The sequence below is a fragment of the Canis lupus genome, chromosome 14 (assembly GCF_048164855.1).
Source record: "Canis lupus baileyi chromosome 14, mCanLup2.hap1, whole genome shotgun sequence".
Taxonomy (NCBI): domain Eukaryota; kingdom Metazoa; phylum Chordata; class Mammalia; order Carnivora; family Canidae; genus Canis; species Canis lupus.
In genome coordinates, this window is record NC_132851.1 from 48,694,002 (window position 1) to 48,721,342 (window position 27,341).

Here is a 27,341-nt window from a genome sequence, read left to right on the forward strand (position 1 = left end):
CAGAGAATAGACAAAATCTGCCAGAAGTGTGCCTGGTACTTCACAAAGACTATGACTTTCATTTTCAACAATTAACTCTTCCGCAGATCTTTTTCTTTTAACATAATAACCTTTCCATATTTAAAATAAAACACCCAAGCTCAAGGGAGAATATATAAAAATTCATGATTTTCTACAGTATTCTGAACTTCTCAAAAGGAGGAAAATTGTTCAAGTAAATCAAAGAGTCAGTAAATTAAATCTCATACCGAATAAATACTAAAATTCATTGTATACATGTGCCAATTAGATATCTTTTAAAGAATACAGGATGAGCAACATCTCATCTCCTGCTTTACTTTTAGGATAATTCTTCTTTACAAAACGATATTCTTATAACATTTTGAAAGATTCTTTAAAGGCCACTGAGGTATGGGCAGTTAAAATCTATAAAGGCTAAAGGTTTCTTAAGCTCCAACGGCTTGGCTGAAAGGTTTTCTTCCATACTTGGAAACTTGATTAGCATTATATAAAAAAGCCATATCTGACTTGCTGCGTAACCAAAGTTGTGGTTATTCTTTATACAGCATCTAAAATTTCACACTCCATCAACACATGTTCAGGCTATTTTATCTTGGCAATTAATTTATTATTTTTCAGAACAGAGTGAAGCCTTGTTTTCAAGTCATTCATAACTTTATAAATCAGTCTTGCACATGAAACCATGCATCTGTGAACCGTAGAAAATCCTTGCGCTCAGGAGATTAAGCTCCTGACACCTTTGCTGATTAATAATCATGGAAAGAATAAGATCAGAAGCAAAATAAATGATCATTTAATAGAGAAACTCACAAAACAGCCCTTTAACTTACATATTCCATCATGTTATTCGTTTCACATTTCCTTTTGCTCAGTCTCCAGTGCAAGCACAGCTAGACAAGTAGGAGAGTAAAAGAAGAAAAATGAGCTCTATTTTATTGCAGCACACAGACTAACCCATTTGTCCACCTTTCATATTTTTAGTTCAACAAAAGCATCTGTTTCCATACTGTGCAATTCAGACCCCAACAGTACGAAGCTGCTCCCTGTGGTACTCACCTTGTGGTATAACCTATTGTTTTCCCATTCTAATAACTTCTCAATCGATCTTCGTGTCTGGAAGACAAATGAGAAAAAAGTTTACTCTTGACTGGTTTTAGAAAAACTTTGTTATGCAGCTGTTTTTTGTGTGAAAAGGAGAGACGTAGAAGACAGTGACTGAGTGAGTACATGGTGGTCTATAATACTTTCAACATTTTAGTACTAAATAGTAACCTGAAGAGAAACAGTACTCTATTTCAATAAAGATATGGTTTTATTCTTTAGTACTGTATCTTTTTTTCAACTGTTTCAGACTTACTGGCCTCTCATATGAAACTATTAAAGTCTTCTAAAAGGCTAATGTCAAAAAAATAAACAGTGTCATCTACCAAGTGATATGAATTTTAGTCTCCATTTCTTTCAAAACTACTTCTGCAATACTTAAGCAATGATAAAAGTTCCTCCATATATGTTTTAAAACAAGTTATTTAAATATTAGTTCATAAAATACAAATGACTTTAGGGTAAATTCAAAAAGAAAGTAATTAAAAATAATAAATAAATAAATAAATCAGCTATCAAAACAGATTCTCACATCATACTTAAAAAATAATACCCAATTTAAAAGCTAGCTTATTAATTATTCCACAGATAAAGATTTTCAAACAGGCAAAATACTGTATATAAACCAACAGAAATGATACTAAAGTCAAACTCCTGTTAAAGGAATCAACTGAGAAGTTTATGTTTAAGTTCACTGGATTTTTGCAGTATCTACCAAGCAGCATAAAATGTGTCTTGCCTGGAAGTATGAATAAAGGAGAGGATAATTCATGATGCCAGGTGTTAGGATGAGACTGACACAGCTGCAGGTGCAAAAGGGACAGTGTTGCTCCAAGAATCAACTGCAACTTGGTGCAGCTGCAGCTTCCTTGCAAGGGAAGGAAAAAAGCATCTACCACCATTAACATGTATAACTAAATGAGTACTAATAATCAAATATGAAAATCTGCATGTCAAGCAAGGATGAGTGAGGTGAAAAAGTGTTAAGATCAAGCCGGTTTTGAATAGTTTAATGTTATATAATAAATGGTTATTATTTAAAGTATCTACTGTAGTCCAAATTACCATATTACCTTTTAGCATGTAGTACATACTAAAGATACACTAGTCACATAGGTGCCAATTATAATTCATAACTACCAATGAATTACCGACTATTACCATTTTCCAAGCTTATGTCATAAAAATCAGAAATTCACCTAACTCTGAGCAATAATACGCCAATGACTAATTTATTATATTACTTTTTTTGAAGTTTTTTTTGGCAAGAATTTTAAAGGAAAAAAGTGCCCTTGTTAACAATGATCAGCAGACCTCACTTGTTTCTTTGTAAAGATAGCCTTTTAGAGGCAGCTCTCCTTTTAAATGAAAATAGGGCAGCAGTTATGGTCACACTTTTTGTTAATTTAGTTGCCAGTCAGCCCCAAATCAAAAGAAAATAAGGCTGCAGAGTGTAATTAACATTCAGTTCAGTCGTTTTGTCCCTTGTCTAGCCCCCAAGCTTTGTTAAAATTGCCATCTGAATGCTGAAGGCTGTAGGGAAATCGATTTGATTCTAATCGCACCATGAAAAGAACATGATCTAACTGCTTTCAGCCCTCCGTAAATCTGTACTAGGTCTTTAGCACAATGCAACTTCCAATTTAAAAAGCACTGAATGTCTCGTCAATGACTTTGTGAAGAAAAAAGAACAAGGAGCAGACATAAAAATTCCAATAGTTGTTTAAGCATTAAAGTTCATTTGCATCACAGCGAACCTGAAAAGGGCTGACCTCTCAAACCGCCTCTCAGGTCTATGAAGTTGTAGCCTTGACAAGCTCACATTGACAGAGCTCATTGACTCTGAAAGGCTACTCTATCAATGGTGAAAAATGGCAATAGGTTCTACTCTGAGCAGGCATCTGCCTGCCCACCCGCTGCTAAACCAATGGCAAAACCGATTCAAAACCTGAATCTACCTTGTAATCTTCCTTTCTAGGACTTTTTAATAATAGATTAAGATTACTATACAATTTGAGGTTTTACTTTTACTGATGTTTAAAAAGGAGGGTGGAGAATGAAAGAACTAGGATGGGGAGAACAAGCTATCCAAGTCCATGCTTTTATATCAATGTATAAAAAGTAAAAGCTTAACATTACATTCAGCAAATATCCATATACTCAAAGAAAAAATTACCATCATATTTCATCACAAATTTAAACCTATGCTATATTATAATAAGAACAGATCTCATTAGGGATGGATCTCATGATGTATATAACATACAAAATCTATTTAGATACTTGAAAATAGTTACTTTAAATAACCTAAGTCAACTAAACAGTTTTTGGATAAAAGGTAATTACTACAAAGTATAAACCTGAAATTCCAAAATATTTATGTATGAATTCTGAATTTACTCTTTGCCTCTAATTAAGAGTTTAATGATAGGGTTTGGTATAATAATTGTATCTTACAATATTTAAGAACTCAAAACCAAACAAACCCTGATATGCCGTATTCTAAATAGGCATCTAAATATAAAATATTTCTACATACTTGACAGTCTAGAGAAAAAGCTGTGAATTAGCAGCATCTAATCTTGCGATAAGACTTCTTTCCTGCTTGACAGGTGAAAAAAAGCACTTGCACGTGCAGCTTAATTAATCATTGCACTTGACATCTCAATGATTTACAGTGAGGAGCAGGTGAGAACATACAAAACCAGAAAGGAACCCTTGATCTAAGTGGAACATTTCTAGGACACTAAGGTGACAAGTATATAGATTCTAGCAGTCATTTTAAAAAGGAAAGAAAGAAAGAAAGAAAAAGAAAAAGAGAAAGAAAGACAGAAAGAAAGAAACTGTGCCACAAATTATTTGTTAGTAACAACAAAAGCTCAAATTAAATGGAAAAAAAGCTTTAACTACCAAGAATGTTTAATACTCTGCAATTATTTTAGCTAAAAAAATCAAAATATATTTTCAAGCTTACATACAATATTAATTTAGCAAATGCTGAAAAAATATATGACATCTTAGCATTTATAAAAGCTATTTAAAAGCCTTCAAGAATGAAAAAAGTACCTTATAATTACAGTCATCTAAAAATAAAAGTTAGTTTATATCCACAGAGTTGTTAGATGGCTATTTCTAAAGAAATATAAGATTCAACACTGCCAAACTCTATTACTACTAGACATGCAAACCTAACCACATAAAAATCTGTTCTTGTTTTTTAAAAACCTGTATCAATCACCAAATTCAATATAAATTAAAGCAAACTAATATGCATCAGAAAAAATTAGTATGTATAGGGCCTGTCAACACAAAACACCAAGAAAATCATCTTGCAGTATTCTAGGCCAGTGGATTTCTAAAAATAAGTCATCTTAATTTTCTTAAAAGAATTTGGTGCTTGTGAAAAGCACCAGATTGATAGTCATGGGAACTAAAAATCTTCTATTTAACTGAAAAGAACAGGGGAAAGGGCAGTGCAGGCTTCAGTGCAAGCTTCCCTACAGTGGGCCTTAATCCTTTTCAGTGTTCACACCCTGGGGGTGAGAGGACAGGTTAGTGGTTCTTTACCAATGAATCTTCAGTCCCAAAGCATAAGATGATGAACAAGAAATCTAATTTTATCATAGAGTCTTAATTAAAAGGACCAAGACCACCAACTCACACCATGCAAGCAAAACAAGTTTTTAAGAGAATAATTTCATGCCATTAACCTGGTCTGGACAGACTCAAGAATCTGATGTGGACCCCCACCTATCTTCCTTATCACAGAGCTCATTTTTAATTTTTTTTCACATATTTCTCTATTTCAACATCTTGCTAATAACTATATTTTTCTCACAGGTGAACTAATTCCAATATAGCCATTTGGCAATGTTAAAGTAAAAAAAAAGACAGATTCAAAAACATTTCAATTTCTAAGTTAAACTCAGCTAACAAACAGACGTTTAAGCAATAGTAATAATAGAAGGATATAAATTTTGGCTCCATTTCTATTGCTTTTGATTCATTTTAATTTTTTGACAGAATTGGGAATAAGTGAAAACATGAAAACTTTATAGATGTAAAATGGCCTGGGTAATTCACAAAATGGCTAATTAAATAATAATAAAAAACTTACATTAGGCATGACATGTTCCTATCAACTTCCAAAGAGGCCTCCAAAGTAAGCTTACAAGAGGAAAATACCTATAGAGCACCTAGAAATAGTTAAGTTAGGGACTTGAAAATTAGTTTCCTGAAAATTCATATTTGAGTTATTATGAAGCATTTTTTTTCCATTTTTTCCTAAATATCACTACTTTCTAAGGAATAAATTACTATTCTCTATTAGCAAATTACATACCATTAGATATAAATAAGTCATTCAGGGCAGTAAGGAATCATTTAGAAAACCCTGAGTGTATTACTCCCCTACTTTTTACCACTATTACTTAATAGTACAGTCATCACCAATGTTTCATTTATCACAGTCAATTGTTTGAAACGTGGTTTTTCAAAAAGTGGTTTTCTAGAAGTTGCTAATAAAATTAATGGAAATCTCATGAATTTTAAAGTACTTTAAAGCCAAAGGAAAAAATGTTAAATGTGGAAGCTGTAACAAAATTTCTCTGAAATTTTCCCAAGGAAATGGCATTCTTATCAGTCTTTAAAACATAAAGATGCTAAAATATGTTAACAAGATGTATAAATAGAATATCTCACTAATACTAATAACTATAAAAGTTCAGCTATTTCAACTTAGAATTTATTTGAATGAAATTTATTCATAACATCACAATGTCAAAGAGCAATTTCAAATGCTCAATTTCTTTTTTAAAACAAGTTTTAATTTTAAACTCCTGAATTTATAATGCATTAATAAGCTTTAACTAGAACAATGCTTTGAATATATGCATAATCTTTTTTTAAGTATTTTCAAGGAAGAACTATACTTTCTTTTGACATCTGTACAAATTCAAATTGCTAAAACAAGTGACACAAAAATGTTTTCAGTTAGAAGTCATTAGAAGGAAACCATATAAAATTTAAATGAATTATTTTAACGAGAAAATTACATGATTCACCTCCATTTCTTCTGGATTAATAAAGTCATATTGTGGTGATGTGCAGAAAACTAAATGGCATATCTCAGTACTGTGACGCATGAAAAATCTGGATTCAGCAAAAAGACAAACTAGGATCTGATCAGACTCCTCAAAAGGATGTTTAAACAAATTCCCTTCCTGTACTTCAAGGCTCCTTTTAAAAATTTTCATGTGAACATTAATTTTTAAATAATCTAGATAAACTAAAATATCCACCGAAGTATCATTACAACAACTCTCTTAGTACTATTTGTTAAAAGTAATATTTTGAGATGGAGATAAACTAAGCAACTGCAGATATTTTATGTATCAAAACTATAACTAATCTTAAATAAGTCATGCTTAAATAAAAATTTATCAATAGTTTATGACCAAAACTAGTGGTTCTTAACTTTTTTAGGTTACTCCACTTGGTGAATGATGAAAAAGGTACATATGCATAAATATATAAAATGTTGCACATAATTTTAAGGGAATTATCCACTAACCCCTGATAACATTTCAGTAAATAATAACATCTCAAAAATGAAAACTGCATTCATTGTGGATCCATTATACTCGAATAAAGATTTTTAAAAACTAAAATTGAGTTTTAACTGACATCAGAAGATCAGAAAAATTGTTCATAAGATAAATGAATTTCACTAAGCTAATATAATCAAAAGTATTATTATCAGGGATTTTTAAGAACCATGTATTTACACAAGAATGAAACACTGGTTAGGACCAACAGGTAAAGGGGGGAAAAAATCACTTGCTAAGTGATTATAATGGATAACTGGAGAAACAAAAAGGGGTAAGGAATAGTATCTATTGATCATCACTTTAAGACTGACCCCAATGCTAGGTGTCTTCCCTTTGTTACGTTATTTAATCTTCAAAAGCATCTATAAGGCATCTTATATTACTTTCATTTTACATATGAAAACTACAGCTTAAAGGGGTTAAGAAACTTAAAGCTGCACTAGAAACAGAGCTAGGATGTGAAACCAGGATTGTATGGCCTTCGATATAATGCTCTTTCCACTATACATCAGAGCTATGAGTTTGTAAAGAATCTGTAACTTGTCAAATAACACATCTATGACACGCAAAAAGTATCTAACCCACTAATGACGCTATTGGCCTTGCCCATCCAACTTACTCTAAAACTATATTTTCCACCTCTGATACTTTGTGATTCTAAGGTCTGGGAAAACCCATTCCACTCTACTCTTTAGTCTCAATGAGAGTCATCCAAAATGTATTTTATTTTTTATACCTTTCCTCATGCAATTAAACATGACTTGAGGTATATTTCTATTTTACACATTAAGTGCACAGACTTACAAAATCTAAATGGTTTGCCCAAGGTTGTATCACCATTAAGGGGAATGACAGGACTCAAGCTCAAATCTCCAAACTTTGGATCAGCAACTATATTTCTGCTTGCATCTGAATTTCATAAAATTTCAAATAAAAAAACGTTAAAAAACAAGATAAAAACAACCATCTAATTCTTTTCCTTCAATCATGCAAAGAACAGAATTATTTACATCAAGCAAAAGTAGTTGAAGACTTTTACTTCTGAGTAGCTGTTGTAGCTGGTGTTAAGCCAATACTCCACTATCAACAGATACAGATAAACTGAAGAAGAAAAAAAAAACCCATCATTTTTAAAACATCAGAGAATTCTGAAAACAACACAGAATAGATGAAATAAAATCCAAGGAAGAAAAGAGCCCTTCCAAAATCATTTCATGATTACAGGTCATTTTCTTTATTTGTTGATTCTAGGGGTGAGCTGAAGATCAAGCTTGGCAACAACCAGTGGGACTCAACTGCGGGGAAAGGGAAATCAACAAAACTTTTTCAGGTTGTTCATGCTGGCTCAATGGATTGGAAATTAGATGTACCCTAAAATGCAAAGCCAGTTCTCCCCCAAGAGATATTATTGAGTTTTGGGGCAGCATGAGAAGGTCGGAGACAAAGCCAGAAAGGCAGAGAAAATTACTCACAGTCTCCCAGGGCTCAGGAGACAAAATTCTGCTGGAAGGAGAAGGATCTACAGGATCCTGGGGTCCTGTAATAGAGTCCCACATCAGGCTCCCCACAGTGAGTCTGTTGCTTCTCCCTCTGCCTATGTCTCTGCCTCTCTCTCTCCCTCAGTCTGTGTCTCTCATGAATAATCTTTAAAAATTAATTGATTAACTAACTATGGTTAATATGTTCAGTAAAATAAAAGGAAAAGATGGACAAGTACGAGTGAAAAGAACATGATTTCGAAGAGAACTGGACTCTCAAAAACATCAAATGGACATTCTAAAATTAAAAAACACAGTGTCTGAAATTAAGAACTCACTGGATGTTAACAGCAGACTGGACACTGAAGAAGATAGGCAAAGCAAATTTTTCTAAAAACCACACCAATATTAGGTTCTAAATATTCAAAGAGAACTAAATGTCAGCCAGTTCTTGGCAAAAATACATTTTCTAAGTTGTCTAATACATCTTTCTTTAAAGTTCTAGTGCTACTTCTGCATGTTTAATGCTTAAAATTTATACTTTGAGTATCTTCATTTATGATGAGAATTTAGTGACATGTTTTTATTGCAATTAAAAAATTATTGGGATCTGGGTGGCTCAGGAGGTAAAGTGTCTGCCCTCAGCTTAGGTCATGATCTCAGGGTCCTGGGATCGAGCCCCATGTCAGGCTCCCTACTGAGTGGAAAGTCGGCTTCTCCCTCTGCCCCCCTTCTTCATGCTTGCATGCTCTCTCTGTAAGAAATAAAATCTAAAAAAAAAAAAAAAAAAAAAAAAAAAATCAGTACTGTTCACCCTAATGGCCATAGTATGTTTACTTTATGTAAGAATCAGTTTTCTAAGTTTCAAGCCTCAAGTGTTCTTTAAAATGAAATAACTAATAAGTATATTTCTCATTATGTCAAATGTTTTACATGCTTTTCCAAAGCTATTGAAGTAACATTTCAAAGGGGTTACATCTGTTTCTTTATCCCGCACTTTACAACATGGGAGATACTGAGGAAGGGGCAACAAACTACAGACAACACCTACAGTTGGACAAAGAAAACCCAACTCTTGAGAGTCTCTGTCCTGCCTATGTTGCATTAACTCATTACATGGCACTCTGAATCTCTCAAAGAGTAAAATATATGTTTCAAGGAAAGATATAATTTTAGGGAGAAAAAAAATACTTTACCAGAAATCAAATATACCTACTGGTTAGTGAGAATATCATAAATAATTTTTTAAAGACACATATGTTGATTTTTATTTGTTTTTATTTTTTTATTTGTTTTTATAAAAGTAAAATAGAACCAAAAGGACTCTATCAACTCTTAGTTGTCCAACTGGAACTCTGTATAAAATCTGATTAAAATGTACTTTTCTCCTGTGTCCACTTTATCTGTTTTACAGCCTTCTTCCTTAACTGTGACTCTGTATCTTCAAGAAATACAAATTTATTTAAATATTAGGAAAAAAATTAATTAGAAAGATAAATTTGCTGAAAAACTAAAGTATTATAAAAGCTAATATAAAATGCTTGAACATTATTACCATTTATAAATCAACCAGATAAACTATCCTAACTTGTGGAATAACAATCTTTTAAGTCCTTTCAAACCTCTAAAATCTCCCTGCTTCTAGGTATAAAATCAAATTATAATAAGTAATTTTTAAAAGCTTGATTTTGTATCCTTATTGGAGAATGGGTGAGGGGGAGGAAGTCATGAGATTTGGAGCTGTACGCCTGGGATTCTAATTGTGCCTTAGCCTTAAGATTGTGGGGCTTCCAACAGATTACTTAACTTCTAAGCCTCAGTTTTCTCATCCTTAAAGTAGGAATAGCATGAGCATCTACTCTTGGAATTTGGGGAAAATTAAATGGCATGGTGCAAGTAAACTGATTAAGTGATCTTGGCATATAGCAAACATTCAATAATTATTAGATGTTATAATATTTACCATACAGGACTGTTGTAAAGATTAAAGAGGATGTATAAGTTTTATAATATATGTATATATCAAATCATGCTGTACACCTGAAATTTATACAGCATGCCAATTATATATCAAAGCTGGATAAAAAAGAAAATGTATGGAATAGATCTTAAGTTAAATTTTTTTTAAAGATTTTATTTATTTCTTCATGAAAGAGAGAGAGACAGAGAGAGAGAGACACAGAGAGAGAGGGAGGGAGAGGGAGAGGGAGAGGGAGAGGGAGAGGGAGAGGGAGAGGGAGAGAAGGGCAGAGACACAAGCAGAGGGAGAAGCAGGCCCCATGCAGGGAGCCCAAGGCGGGACTCAATCCTGGGTCTCCAGGATCACATCCTGGGCCGAAGGCAGGCGCTAAACCGCAGAGCCACCCTGGCTGCCCTTAAGTTAAATGTTTTTATCATACATACACACAAAAGGAGGAGGTAAGGGGAAAATTATTAGAGGTAATGGTCAGTTCATGGTATTGTTTATGGTAGTTTCACAGGTGTATACTTAGCTCCAATTTATCAAGTTACATTGATATGTACATACATTAATATGTACAGCTTTTTTTGTATGTCAATCATACTTCAATAAAAAAGGAGACCAAAAAACCCGGAGTGAATGATGTATATGAAATGCTCTGACAACAGCAAGTGTACAATATAAGTTTCCCCAGCTATCCAAGAGTGTTCTTTTTTCTTTTTAGAGAGAGTGTATATATAAGCCGGAACGGGGGGGATGGGTGCAGAGGGAGGGAGAGAATCTTAAGCAGACTCCAGGCTTACCACAGAGCCCAACATGGGGCTCGATTTCATGACCCTGAGATCATGACCTAAGCTGAAACCAAGAGTCAGACACAACCAACTGAGCCAGCCAGGCACCCCTATCCAAGAGTATTCTTAGTGAAAACTTTCATAAACTGAAATAGCATAAAGAAGCAATTACCATAATTTATACAGAAAAATTTCTGAGCCTTCCTAGACCCAAAAAATAACCTCTTAGGCTTTACTGATACCCTATGATGTATCTTGCTAACAAATGTCCAAAATAAATAAGAGACAAAACACAGATGTTCACAGACATAGTTCAAAATCTGGCAGCTTGATGCTGAGGTGTTGAGTATGTAGCTCCTGGGGAAGGAGCTTGGTGAGGCCACCCTTGCTGCTCAGGACACACACTGCCTCTATAATAGCTGGGGGCAAAACAAACACTAAACACTATTTTTGCTTTTTGCCTTTCTTCCTGAAGCGAAAATCCTCTTTAGATTTTCTTCAATTAGCAAAAACAGGTACTAATATAGATCTTTTGTAAACTGAAATGTATGTCATAATGTGAACTTCCAAAAAGCAGGAGATACCTGTAATTATTTCTCATCATTTGTTCCTTGGAGTCCATTATTCCATTACAGATCACCATGAATTTTATATCTTAGCAAAATATTTTCAGTTATGGGGATGCCTGGATGGCTCAGAGGTTTAGCGCCTGCCTTTGGCCCAGGGCGTGATCCTGGGGTCCCAGGATCAAGTCCCGCGTTGGGCTCCCAGCATGGAGCCTGCTTCTCCCTCCTTCTGTGTCTCTGCCTCTCTCTCTCTCTCTCTCTCTATGTCTGTCATAAATAAATAAATAAATCTTTTAAAAAATATTTTTAGTTATGTAAATATCAGGAATTTAGCAATTTGGAAAGACTTATATTATAAACCAAACATTAATATCTTAAATTACATTTAAAAGGGGGTAAAGGTCAAATATCTAATACAATATGAAAGATTTTAAAAAATATAACAGGATGTCTCTCATTTAAATATATAAATGTGTAATTCAAGCTTGTTTCTCCTGGTTTATAGGACAGAAATTTCTGTAAATTATATTTTATATTGCTACATCTATCACGGTATATTAAACAGCATTAAACTTTCCTGTACAACAAAGATCAGTTTCCTGAAAAACCTCTGTAATAAGGGCATATAAAGTCAGGACAAAAAAGGATACCAAAGACTAAGAGCATTACTGACCACATAAAAGCCCTTATATTTGTTATATTTACAGAAACAAAGCAAATTAAATAGCATTCTAAAAAAGACAAAAAAAAAAAAAAGGTTAGCATTAATTTTCTACACCTTCAATTAATAATAATGGCTGCCATAAAAACATATTTCATTCATCATCTTTTGTTCACTAGAAGCTTTTCAGGATTTCCCTTTAGCAAAATTTCTTTAAGAAACTTTTAAGTTTGGGGGTGCCTGGGTGGCTCAGTCAGAAAAGCACACAACTCTTGATCTCAGGGTCATATGTTCAAGCACCACATTGGGTATAGCAATTACCAAAAAAATAAATAACTAAACTTTAAAAAGAAATAGATGCTTTTAAGTTTATTTTGCTTTGTTTCATTATCTGCAATATCTTAAAAGCATTTTTGTTTATCTAATTCTTCATCCAAATGTTCAAGGCCATTTTCATTTTATGATTCAGTTACCAACTACAAACACTCAAATTCCAAACACAGAGTAAATTAGAAGTCTAAAAGTTGTGGGTAACTTTCAATACTGTCAGTATAACTGAATAAGTATATTTCAAATTCTTCCCATATACAAATATTTGTAGCTACCCCCAGGTTGACCTTCCCTTGAATTTAAGTCTTACAAGACCACATTCTCACTCAAAAACTCTACTTCTGACCTATCCCATTTGAATTTTCAACTCCTACAACATCCCAAGAAAAGTAACTTACAATTACTAGATAACTAAACTGAGGTTAGAGAAAAGATATCCAAAAGTAAATCTAAGCATACTAAATTTAAAGAGAAATGCACTTAGATTGGATACAGACCCTTTTCATCAAAGTTTCAAAAACTAAACAGCAATTATCTTTAAAAAATAAAACAAAACTTGGGGTTCCTGGCTGGTTCAGTCAGTGGAGCGTGCAACTCTTGATCTTGGAATTGTGAGTTTGGGTCCCACATTGGGTGTAAAGATTACTTAAAAGAAAAACAAACTCAGAGAAGCGACACACACACACACACACACACACACAAAAGCTTGTATGAAAATTCTTACTAAATGTTAATTCTTTAGATTTGAAATAAAAATCAACATTGAAAACTTAAAGCTTAGAAATACAAATTTTTTTACAGCCGGACACAGCTCAATATTCTAAGGATTATAGATTTTCAGAGCTGTAAAGTACCTGAGAAGTCAGTTACCCTCTCTTTTTCTTATATTAAAAGAAAAAGAAGGGGGCACCTGGGTGGCCCACTCAGTTAAGCATCTGCCTTCGGCTCAGGTCATGATCCCAGGGTCCTGGGATAGAGTCCCATGCTGGACTCTGTTGGGCAGAGCTGTTTTTCCCTCTCCTCTGCCCCTTTGCCTGCTGCTCCCCCTGCTTGTGCACACGCGTGCTCTCTGTCAAATAAATAAAATCTTTTTTTTAAAAAAAAAAGGATAATGGCTGAGCATAAACAAAGTCTATAAAGTCACTAAAGTTGGGATAGGATATATATTTATTTACAAAATCTCAGAAGATTAAAACTAATAGTTACTTCAATATGAAAGACAAATCAAAACAAAAATATTGTAACACAACATACAGTAAAATTACAAAACTTGTTTCCCCAAAAAATCAGCACATACAAGTCATAAAGATTTCACTCACTTGGACATCAATTTTCTAAACTATAATACTACAATTAAGACACAATCAAAAAGCAAAGTACAAACAAATATATAAATAAAAATAAGCTTTTGCAAAGAAAATGTCATAAAATCTATTTAATGAAGCTGAAGCATTTTATTCACTTGGAAGCTCCGCAGGCACTTACAAAGAACCTACTAAAAGGCTGAAGCTTCTTGTTTTATGGTCTTCCAAGTACTTATCACTATTTGTAATCACATCATTGGTTTTTGTCTATCTTTTAAGTCCACAAGAGAAACCACACAGCCTCTAAATAGTATCTAAATAGTGTCTAAAACAGTACCAAGCCCATAATGTGGTTTCAGAAATATTAGTTGAATTAATGAATAAATAATTTCCAGAGAATGGTACACTAGCAGCATAAAGAAATGGCAGCTGAAATCTGCATTTTCATTAGACAAATATGCTCTTTTCCCAACAGTATTGACCTAATAAGTCATTTTAAGCATTTTCTATTAAAACAAATATATGTTATATAACAGAATGAAAAGTTCAAATGCATATTTGAGAGGTAAGACAAGACTTCAAATACATTTTGTGATTACAGGTGAACATTTCACATTTCTAGGCCCTAAAGATACATATTTATTGTCTTTGTTGTTAGAGGTACTTTATGAAAAATATGACAAATACTTACAAACTTAAACTACCTCTGTACTCACCCAACTGTCCAAGCAGACTACATGCTCTCTGAGTAGAGCATGAATATACATCTTTCTATCCCCATCATATGCAGCACAGTACTTACTTACTCTATAAAGTCCCCCAAATATCTGAAAGCTAATTAAATACTTCTAAATAATGCATTGGTCACAGAATAAATCAAATGAGGAATAGAGAAGTAAAATGAACTGAATGAAAATTAAAAACACAACATATCAAACTTTGCACAATACAACTAAAGTAGTATTCAGGAAGGAAATTTATAATATTAAGAACCAGAAAAATAAAATAAAATAAATAAAAAAATAAAGAACCAGAAAAGTTTCAGACTAATGACTTGTTTCTACCTTAAGAAACTAGAAGAAAAAAATTGAACTCAAAGTGAGAAGACATAATAATAGTCAAACTAAAAACCAATGCAATATAAAACAAAATCAATAGAAACAGTCAATGAAATCAAAAGCTGGTCTCTGAGAAGATTAATAAAATTGATAAGCCTCCAGCTAACTGGCCAGGAAAAAAAAAAGAGAGAGACAATGAATAAATTAACAATTTCAGGAATGAGAAAAGTAATGATCTCCAAAGATTTTACAAATGTTAAAAAGGGGGCAGCCCAAGTGGCTTTGCAGTTTAATGCCACCTTCAGCCCAGGGCCTGATCCTGGAGACTTGGGATCAAGTCCCACATCAGGCTCCCTGCATGGAGCCTGTTTCTCCCTCTGCCTGTCTGTCTGTCTGTCTCTCTCTCTCTCTCTGTCTCTCAGGAATAAATAAATAAAATCTTTTTAAAAAATGTTAAAAAGGTAATTAGTAAATATTATGCCAATTATAAACAACTAAGATAAAATGGACAAATTCTTTGAGAAACAGAAAACTATAAAGCTCAACCAAGATAAAATGGATGAGCTAAAAGTCCCATATTTTAAAAAATTGAATTTGTAGTTTAAACTCTTCCAACTAAAAACTTCCAAAATTTAAGGATGAAACAAATGCATACTTTGCACAAACTCTTTTGGGAAAATGAAGAAGAGAGAATACTTTCCAACTCATTTTATGAGGCTATCATTACCCTGATGCTAAAATCAGGTATTACAAGAAACAAAGACTACAGAAAAATATCCCTCATAAACATAGATGTAAAAATTCTCTTTTTAAAAATTTTATTTATTTATTTATTTCAAGTAAGCTCCATACCCAATGTGGGGCTTGAACTCACGACCTTGAAACCAAGAGTTGCACACTCTACCAATTGGGCCAGCCAGGCGCCCCTAGATATAAAATTTCTAAACAAAGTTATATTCTATTAAACACGACAAAAATATAAAAATAGACACAACCAACCAAGTGGCTTTCACTCCAGGAATGCAAGGTTGGTTTAACATCAATCAATGTAATTCAACATATTTCTAATCTAAAAGAAAACCCATACAACCATTTCTAAAGGAGAAGAAAAGGCATTTGACAAAATCCAACATGTATTCCTGATAAAAACTTTCTGCAAACTAGTCAAAAAAAACTTCCTCAAGCTGGTAAAAAAAACATTTACAAAAATCCTACAATTGGAGTACCTGGGTGGCTGAGTCAGTTAAATGTCTGCCTTCAGCTCAGGTCATGCTCTCAGGGTCCTGAGATCAAGCCAAATGGGACTCCCTGCTCATCAGGGAGTCTGCTTCATCTTCTCCCTCTGCTCCTCCCTCTGCTTGTGCATGCACACACACTCTCTCTCTCTCTCCCACTCAAATAAATAAGATCTTTAAAAAAAATTTTTTAAACCCTATAATTAAGATGATAAGAAATGAAGAAAGTGTATATTCATTTCTCCTAAGTCAGGAGCAAAACAAGGATACCTGTTTTCACTACTTCTAATCAATATTTTTCTGGAGATTCTAGTCAACTAGTGCAGTAAGGAAAAGCAACAAAAAGCATCCATATTACAAAGAAAAGTAATATTGTCTTCATTGCAGATGATATGACCATCTATAAAGACATTCAATACTCTACAAATGAATCAACCGAATAGGTGAGTTTAGCAAAACTATACCCTAGCATGAAAAAAATAAATGATTGAAATTTTAAAAATATTTACTACATACACAATTCCAGACTTCAAATTATATTACAAAGCCATAGTGATCAAGGTAGTATGGTACTGACTCAAAACTGACACATTGATCAAGGTAACAGAAGAGAATATTGAGAAATAAACCCACAATTACATGGTGAATTAATCTTCAGCAAAGAAGAAAATAATACACAGTGAAAAAAGTCTCTTTAATAAATGGTGGGAAAACTGGATAGCTACATGCAAAAGAATGAAACTGGACCACTTTCTTCCATCATACACAAAAATATAAACTCGAAATGGATTAGAGACCTAAATTATAAGACCTAAAACCATAAAAATCATAGAAGAGAGCACAAGCAGTAATTTCACTGACACTGGCCATAGCAACATTTTTCTACATACATTTTCTGATGCAAGGGAAATAAAAACAAAAATAAACTATTAGGACGACAGCAACACAAAAACTTTCTGCACAGTGAAGGAAACAATCAACAAAACTAATAGGCAACATACTGAATGGGAGAAGATATTTGCAAATGATATATCCAATAAAGAGTTACTATCCAAAATATATTTAAAAGTGTATAAAACTCAATACCCAAAAAAATAATCCAATTAAAAAGTAGGCAGAAGACATGAACAGATGTTTCTCCAAAGAAGACATACATATAGCCAACAGACCCATGAAAAGATGTTCATCATCACTTATCATCATGGAAATGCAAATCAAAACTATAATGATATATCCCCTCACACCTGTCAGAATGGCTAAAATAAAAAACTTAACAAGTGTTGGTGAGGATATGGAAAAAAAGAAACCGTCATGCACTGTTGGTGGGAATACAAACCTGTGCAGCCACTGTGGAAAACAGTCTGGGTCCCACAAAAAAGTTACATATACAACTGCCGTATGATCCAATAATCACACTACTGGGTATTTGCCCAAAAAAATATACCAAAACACTACAGTTTACTGTACCCCTATGTTTACTGCAACATTATTTACAATAGCCAAATTACGGAAGTAGCCCAAATGTCCATCAATAAAGGGATAAAGAAAATATGGTATTCTCTCTCTCTCTCTCTCTCTCTCTCACACACACACACACACACACAAAATGGAATATTAGTCATAAAAAAAGAACAAAATCTTGCCATTTGCAACACGGATGGAGCTAGAGTATATAATGCTAAGCAAAATAAATCAGAGAAAGACAAATATCACATGATTTCACTCATATGTAGAATTTAAGAGGCAAAACAAAGGAGCAAAGGCAAAAATAAAAAGACAGAGAGAGAGAAACCAAGAAATAGACTCTTTACTACAACAACAAATTGGTGGTTACCAGAGGATAGGTGGTTTGGAGGTTGGGTGAAATAGGTGATGGAGATTAAAGAGTACACTTAACATGATGAGCACTGAGCACATGCAGAATTGGCAAATCACTATATTGTATACATGAAACTAACCCTGACTTTCGTCAATGTACAATGGCAATTTAATGAGGAGAAAAGTCTTTTCAACAAATACTGCGAGTCACCGCCATATGCAAAAAAATGAACTCTGATCAGTCTTTTATATAAAAATTGGCTTAAAATGGGTCATAGATCTGAAAGTAAAATGCAGAACAGATCATAAAAGAAGAAGTCTGGAACCTTGGTTTAGGCAAAGAATCCTTATATATAATACCAAATACATAATCCACTTTTTTACATAATCCATTTTTTAAAAATTGAAATTAGGCTTCATCAAAATCAAAAACTTCTGCTCTGCCAAAAACATTAAGAGAATGAAAAGACAAGCTACAAACTGGAAAAATATATTTGGTTACATACTTGACAAGAGACTTACATTCAGAACATGTATAAAGAACTCTCAAAACTCAGCAATAAAAAGTAACTATTTAAAAATGACCAAAATATTTGAATAAACACTAACAGAGGTTTTACAAATGGCAAATAAGTGCATCAAAAGGTGCTTGATACCATTCGTTATGAGGGTAATGTGAATTTAAACCAGAATAAGATGCCACATCTATCAGAATGACTAAAATTTCTTAAAGTCTTGGCAAAGATACTGAACAACTGGCACTCTCATATATTGTTGGCTGGAATGTAAAATGGTATAGCCACTTTGGAAAATGATTTGGAAGTTTCCTATAAAATTAACTATATGCTTACTATAGGATCCAGCAACTTGACTCCTAAAAGTAAAAACTTATGTTCACAGAAAACATGCCAGTGAACATTAAAAGCATCTTTATTCAAAATCACCAAAAACTGGAAACCACCCAATGTCCTTCAGTTAGTGAGTAAACAAATTGTGACACATCCATACAATGGAATATTACTCAGCAAAACAACCCCCCAAAACAAAAAACTATTGACTCATGCAACAAAATAAATGAATCTCAAATGCACTAGCTAAATGATAAAAGTCCGATTCAAAAGGCTACATATACTGTTTAATTCCATTTATTAACATGCTAGAAAAGGCAAAACTGTAGGGATGGCAAACAGATCAGTGGTTGTCAGGGTTTAAGAGCTGAAAAGAATATGACTACAAAGGGACAACACAAGGAAGGTTTTTTTGGAGAGAATTATATCTTGGTTGCAGTGATAGTTACACAACTCTATACATTTTTCAAAAATCATAAAACTATACACCAAAAAGAGTGAATTTTGCTGTATACTAAATAATTTTCAAAAAATAGGTTATGGCAATTTTTTTAAAAAAGGAAAGGCAATTTGGAAGGAATAGTAATAATAATAATGATTAAAAACAATGTCTCACGGGCAGCCAGGGTGGCTCAGCAGTTTAGCACCGCCTTCAGCCCAAGGTGTGATCCTGGAGACCCAGGACTGAGTACCATGTCAGGCTCCCTGCATGAAGCCTCCTTCTCCCTCTTCCTGAGTCTCTGCCTCTCTCTCTCTCTCCCCCTCTCTCTCCCTCTCCCCCTTTCTCTCTGTGTTTCTCATGAATAAATAAAATCTTTAAAAAACAAAAAAACCAATGTCTCCAGAACGAGGTCAGTTCATAAAAAGGGGCTCAGTTGGAGATGGATTTCCAAATCAAGGCAAAAATCTAGTTGCCCAAATTATTGAATAATGTCATAAAGGTAAAAATGCTGAGCTGCCTATGAAGTATGCCTTTGGTCCTGATTTATCTCACAAATCTACGACAATTCTAACCATATTCCACGTCACAAATGAAGACAAAGGGAAGGCTCAAAGCTAACAATCAGGCAGGACTTTAGCCTTTACTTATACTAGTACATCTTAATCAGGGGTTCTTAACATGGAATACCTAGATAGAATTCTAGGAATCCACAAAAGTGGATGAAACAAAAATTCATCTTTATTTTCACTAATCTCTAACTGAAATGTGATATAGTCTTCTTAGTTTATGAATGTATGTAAATAACTGTGTAGACTAAACAGGACCTGTAACTCTATAACTCAGAAATCAGATTTTTCCCATCATATCGTATTACCGTAGATTCTCTCCTATCTTATTTTGGTATGCATTAACAAACATTTATAAATAATATATCTAAGGAGTTTTAGTACTTTGATAACTTTATTTCATATAATTAGTTTCCTTTATAATCTTGTGTATTTCATTTCATACATTTAAAATACATTAAATCTCTTAAAATACAGATAAAGCATTATTCTAAAAGAGGGTTCATAGGCTTCCCCAGAACACCAAAGGACCCATGAGAACTATCCCTGCTCTGAATTATCCTGCTCCCATCATACACAGCACCACTTTTTTCAGGTCTCTAACACCTTCATACATGCATGAAGTATCACTCTCTCCATGGATATATAATAGTTTACACCCAAGACAGAGAAATGCACAATTGTTTTTTTTTTTTTAGCAGTAATCATATTTGTTTGTACTCACTAAATGGTAAAGTCCATATAAAATTAAATCATATACATACAAAGAGAAACCTCAGACTAAATACTACATTGTTAAATGAAACTACACAAGAATGGTTAAAAAAAAAATCAACCTATCTTATGTCTCAAATAAAAAGGAATTAAATGAATCGTCTGGAAAATATTCTTATGTTGCTAAAAATGCATGGAGAAAAGTAGGAAGTTGAGTTTTGTTTTCTAAATCCTATACTATGCACACATTGCAATACCTTATCCTCTCATTTAAAAAGTAAAGAACAGGGGAACCTAGGTGGTTCATTTAGTTAAGCATCAGACTCTTGATTTCGGCTCAGGTCATGATCTCAGGGTCATGGGATCGAGCCCCACATGAGGCTCCAAGCTTAGCGGGGAGTCTCCTTGAGATTCTCTCTATCCCTCTCTCTCAGCCCCTCCCCCTGCTCATCTCTAAATAAATAAATCTTTTTTAAAAAGTAAAAAAACAAAGGATCTCAAACTTAAAAGAACTAGATCACACAGATTTCTAAAGTAAAATTCTTATGACTACTTGGGTTAAATAATAGCAAACTGCCAACCAAGTGGGATACAGTAGTCACTTAAATAATGAAAAAGCCCAAACAGTGGGAGGGAGTGAGAGGATCTAAAGGCCAAGAACCACAAATTCAATTGTGGATCAAGGGATAACCGAAAATTTTTTTAAAATTCTGTAGTCTGAAGATGACCTGGTCAGAAATGGGGGGGAGGAGGGAAGAAGAAACATTCTTGGAGAAAAAAATAAATACTACAAATATTACAGGAAATATTACAAAATCAATTCTATTATAAAGGTATTATCTCCTTATCAATAAAATATAGTAGTTAAAAAATTTTGAGTAGGAATATACTGCTTATTTTGTAACAGAAATCAAGGAACAAATAGAATTTGCTTTTCCATATTTCCTATCATTATTTGATGACAAAATGAAATGTAGCCACACAAAAATCACTCATTCAGTTTTAACCTAACAGTATTTCATTTTTATACAGAGTTACCATAATTTTTAAGATGTTAACAAAAACGTAATGCACTCCATCTATAACAATTTGCCATATCCCTACCCATATCTTAGAAATTTTTCATTTTAAGCAAATTATGACTCTTCAAATCATTTTTTTTTCTGACTACAGAATCACTATGTACTCATCTCAGAAAACTTGTAAAATACAAAAGAAAAAATTTCTTAAAAAGAAACCAGAATTCCCTGTAATCTTACCAACTACAAACAAACATAACCATGTTATTTCCTCTATGGGTACCAGCTTACATATTAATAATAATGCTATTAGTCAATGTCTATTAGACACTTTGAGCTATTTAGCTAATAGCTTTACATACACTATTTCATTTTACACTTACAACAATCCTATTCAAGTAGGCAGATGAATATTGCTATTTTACAGATAAGTCAACTAGAGATTAAAGGGGTTAGGAAACATGCCTAGAGTCACAGAGATAAGTGGTAATGCTATACCACCATTAATGTATATATAAACAGAGAATGCTGTGTATTCTAGTCTATTCTAAGGTAACTCCCTATCATAAAAATTATAAATAAAATTAAATTTATAATTAAATTTAATGTAACAGCATGTGGACATACCATAATTTAATCACTCCTCTACTGGATCAGATTATTTTTGTATAGTATTCAGCATGGTGTTACTCATTCAATACAAAAAATAAAAAGTAGATAAATGCAAGACTTCCTTGTCTACTTCTACATTTAAATTAAAATATATTAATTCAACTTACTCTTTTACTGAGGCAAATAACTGGCCACATACTGCAACCTAATGTGCAGCAGCAACAAAGGCAGCCACAAAGTAGCCAACGTACATTAACAGGAAGGTTCTTCTTAAGACAACTGTTAACTCTGTTGATGCTGGCTTTAAATTCTTCAGGAGCTACCTAAAGAAAAATTTTAAGAAATAACAATACTGCAATATTAATGTCAATAAACATGTCTCATTAGCATAATTGTTTCTCTAATTTGTTAGGAAAAGACTTTACTTTTGAGGTATATAAAGAGTACCTAAGTAAATGACACTCACTTTTCCAGTTAATGAAGAAGGGAATTCTGATTCAAATTTGTTGCTCAGTCCAAATCTATTTAAAAAAAAAAAAAAAGTTATTACCTGTCATTGGTGGAGGAAAGAAAAGGCCAATTAACTTAATCAAAGGTCAAGTAAATAGATGCAACTTGATATACAAAGTAACAATGGAAGTTTGAGACACAAAAACATTGTAATCAGCAATTTATGAAATGTAACAAGCAATTTTAGCAGCTGAATCAGAACTTTCCTCAAAGAAGCTAAGAATACAAAGCTAAGCAAGCAAAGTATTAATGTAATGAAAAAACAACACAATTATCCAATTTTCTCAAAATTACTGAGATTCTTCCAATTAAGTACTAGAAAGCTACAATCTCTGCTATTGATTATTCTTTAGGTCAAGAGCACTTGTTAACACTCAAAAAAGCAGTAAGATGTCTAAGAATGCAAATTGATCAGTTAGTATTTTCTGAGAACGGCATATCCACACTGTTGTTACAGCCAGAAAATGCTTTGAAAAAAAAAAAAAAAAAAAAAAAAAAACCTAGAACAATGTGATAGCTGCCTGGCTACTTAAACTCAGAAGTACTAGACACTTACTATACATACCAGAAATGGAACTGAGGTAGTGAATTTTATTAACTTTAAACTTTTAAATGTCTGCAAAAGTCACAAGGATTGATTAGGCACTTAACTATTCCTTTGTATAGGTTATTAGGAAAGGATAAGATACTCATGGACATATTGGTAACGGCAGATTGCACTCGGAAATAAAAACTGAGATACCTAAATATGATGACTTTTGTTAGATCCTGAAGCCAAAAATTTTTTCAATTTTATTGAGATATACTTGACATAACACTATTCATTTAAGGTATACAAGATAATGATTTGATATATGTATATATTATGAAATGATTACCACAATAAGTTTGGTTACCATCCATCTCCTTACATAATTACAAATTTTTTTCTTCCTATGATGAGAACCCTTAAGATTCACTGTCTTAACAGCCCTTATAAATACACAGTCCTGAAACAAGGAAGAGTAAAATGCTCACTGATAGCTCTCTCAGTACCTCCTTTTCATCTATTTTTTCAGAGACGAGGACATTCAACAAATGTTACTAAGTATAAATTATACATTTCCATCTCTTGAAGTATAATCTCCCTTGGTCTGAAGGTTTTCTCTTTCAATCAAGAGTTTCCATTTCAATTATGTCTATTATTGCAATTAACCATCTACTTCCAAGTGGTCTTTGAAAAATTTTAGAAAAGCAACACCCAGAAACCTCCAAGTCTTCGCTTTTTTTTTTTTTGAGAGTGCACACCTGCAAAGTGGGGGAGGGGCAGAGAGAGACTCTTAACCCAGCACAGAGTCCAACATGGGGCTCGATCTCATGACCGTGAGGTTATGACCTGAGCCAAAACCAAGAGTCAGACACTGAACCAACTAAGCCACCCAGAAGGCCCTCTCCACCTTTCCTAAATAGAAAAGTCTCCCTCTTTCATCCCAGCCATTAAGACATTTAACACAGATTAAATGGAGGGAGCAGTCCAGGATGAGTTTAAACCCTAATTTCCTTTTTTTCTAGAGCCTGAATATTTCCTTATTGGCTACACTGACTGCTGGCCATGTGAGTGTTGATTCTTTACCCAGGGAACATAACAAGCTAATTAATTGCTCTGTTGTTCCTGCAGGTCAGGGCTCCTTTTAAGTCAGGCTAGTTATTCTTCTGATAAGAACTTGTAGTTCCAAGGACATTGACTTAGTTCCTCTTCAGTCATACTTCTTGTTAAGTTGTATCTGAGGAACAGATAGTAAACCTTCCTCTTCCTTCATCTCACCCCTAAAAAAAAATACCAAGAAAGATTACCCCGTGACAAGATTATCACTATATAGAATGCTTAGCTTTTCTACCAGTCATTAACTTGGTGCTAATGAATATTCCCTTCCCCTTTGCTTGCATTTCCCACCCACTGAACAAGAATACCTGAAATAAATGTAAAGAAAATGCTGCACTTGAAGCCCTTGAAGTCCACAAGAGTGAACCCCAACCACGCTTTGCTTTCTCTTTTAAAATCTCTAACCAAGACATATAATATCCAAATAAGTACTTATGATTACTAGTAGAATGAGCCATGATAATCAGGCACCCCTTCTCCATCTGCATTTGGAATATAGTTCTCTGTTACAGGGGTTTTCAAAGGTTTGGCATCAGGACCTTCCCTCTCTTAAATCTTTGAGGACCTCAATAACTTAAGTTTATGTGCTTTATATTTACCAATATTTTGGATTAGACATTAGAACTAAGACATCTAAAACATTTTTACAACTTATTCATAGGGGCCCCTAGGTGATGCAGTCAGTTAAGCAACCAATTCTTGGTTTCAGTTCTAGTAGTGATCTCAGGGTCATGAGACTGACCCCTCCCACCCCCACCCCAGTCAGGATCCACGCTCAGGGCAGTTGGCTTGAGATTCTCTTCTCCCTCTGCCCTCTTTCTCCCCTTCCAGCTCTATTCCTCACAAGTAAATAAATAATTCTTAAAAAAAAAACAAAAAAACACCTTATTCATAAATGATCCCAGTATATGCTAACAAATATAACATTTTTATGAGAAATGACTTTTTCAAACCAAAAAATTTTGGAGAGAGAAGTACTATTTTACATTTTCACATCTCCTTAACATTTGACAATGGAAGACAGTTGGATTCTCACATTTCTTTGTGCATTCAATCTGCTGTGATACGCTCTTTGGTTGATGTTTATAAAGAAAATTAGGCCTCACCAGATATGTAGTTGGAAATTTGTGTATACCATTCTTTGATAATATACCAAAACTCAACACATGGTAGTGTCTGGAGATAACTGAAACTACATCAATGACCTTTTAAACTTTAGCTATGTTTTTGTTTTGTTTTGTTTTTTAACTTTAGCTATGTTAAACTAAATTCCATTGGTATATATTACGTTTTGAATGGTTTTACCAATACCTGATTTTGTAACTTCATACATTTGTCCCTTGAAAATATTAGTAAACTGAGTAAATTGAGTTATTCAAATCTTCAAAATGTTGGCACACTTCATTATAATATTAGAATCATCACATTCATTAATATGACCACTGAGCTCACTAGAAAATATGGGAAACTGCCAAGTTCCAGTGACAGATACAAGTTTTCCAAAATTCTAATTTTCATCTGAAAGCTAGAGTTTCATTACTGACAACAAATGCTAAGAGTTGTTTTCCTTGAAGTGACAGTCTTGATTTTTAAAAAGTAAGAGGCTGAAAGTTAACGAACCAACACTACATAAACAAGAAAAAAAATGATTCAATTAAAAATATTAGAGCTACCACCTATACCTTAAAAACTAAGTTCAAAGCTTATTACTTTAATAGATCTTTTTTTCCTAGCTTTGAATGTCACTGGTGGAGATGAGCAATGGTTGTTATTTTTAGTGGGTCTCCAGGCTACACACAGGCAATAAAAAGCAAAAGGAAAAAAAAAATGTAGGGAAAAGTGGGGAAAGAGAAGTAGAAGAGGGAAAGACAAAATAAAGAAGAAAGTAAACATTGACAAAGTGCTACCAACAGCTGTCTCATTTACCATTCAATATCTACTGTCAGTCCATAAGATGATATAAAAGAAAATGTAAACATGTAGACATGTGCTATATCTACATTTCCCATTACCTAAAAGACCTCTTTCTCAATTATGGTTAAAACACTCATGGCTTCAGAATTGATAAAAGATTTAAACTTTTTTCAAAGAATGGTAAATATGACAAGATAAAGTACATTAAACTTAACCTAGTTTATTCTTATCCATAACAAGTTTACAAGTCTTGAAAAGAGAATTCATTCAAATCACAACCACTGAGCATCTTCTCTGTAATACTTCATAACAAGATCCTAGAATAGACGACTTATACAGCTTTTAAACCAAAGATAGCATGTACAAAGCCAATTTTACTTTTATGTAATTTGAGGTAATTCTGAAAGTTCATGTAATATTATCTACTAAAGCTTTGGAGAGAAACAGCAACTTTACACCTAACTCTAAAGGAATCTTCAAATAGGCTTGTTTTACTCTTATCTCACCTTCTTCCATTTCACTGTCACCTCATTCTATAGCTATAACTCAAAGCGTAAGCCAATCTGTTACCTTGCACTCTCATCTTCATCCAATTCAGAATCTCCTTTTTCTGGGGCACCTGAGTAGCTCAGTCAGTTAACCGTCTGACTCTTGATTTCAGCTCAGGTCATGATCTCAGATTCCTGAGATCAAGTCTAGCGTCAGGCTCCACACACACTGCAGAGTCAGCGTCAGATTCTTTCTCCCTCCCCATCTGCCCCTCCCCACTCATTCTCTCCTAAATAAATAAAATCTTAAAAAAACAAAACAAAACAAAACAAAAAACCTCCCTTTCCTGATAGATCACCTCCCTTCTAAATTCCTTTTAAGATTTAACTTTGGTACCCCTAATCTGTATATCTACCCTGCATAACTCCTTATCTCTTCTTTAAAAAAAATTTTTTTTCTTCTCCAATATAACCAAACATCCTCTTAGAATGACACTCTTTCCTAAAAATTCTCAATCATAGCTCATTCTCTGGAAGCCCACCTTCCAGACTCCATCTTCCATGTTCCCATGATACTTGACTACATTCTCTCTTGTGCAGTCCTTATCATACTTTATAATTATGTTTACAAGCCTAATTCCCTACTCTGAGTTG

General features: G+C 33.5%; 1 protein-coding gene across 4 annotated transcripts in view; it reads right to left on the bottom strand.

Moving 5' to 3' along the window:
- Positions 1 to 27,341, bottom strand: part of CHIC2 (cysteine rich hydrophobic domain 2) — a 60,549-nt gene that overhangs the window by 16,375 nt on the left and 16,833 nt on the right. For 3 of the 4 annotated variants that reach the window (XM_072775076.1, XM_072775077.1, XM_072775079.1), the window contains exons 2-5: positions 22,600 to 22,654; positions 22,301 to 22,456; positions 1,078 to 1,134; positions 852 to 911 (exon numbers count right to left, since the gene is read on the bottom strand). In XM_072775076.1, the coding sequence (XP_072631177.1) occupies positions 852 to 911; positions 1,078 to 1,134; positions 22,301 to 22,456; positions 22,600 to 22,654 (328 nt within the window). Of the gene's footprint in view, positions 1 to 851; positions 912 to 1,077; positions 1,135 to 5,865; positions 7,641 to 7,741; positions 7,833 to 8,203; positions 8,980 to 22,300; positions 22,457 to 22,599; positions 22,655 to 27,341 lie in introns of those variants that run through there. The other variant, XM_072775078.1, reaches the window with a different exon arrangement.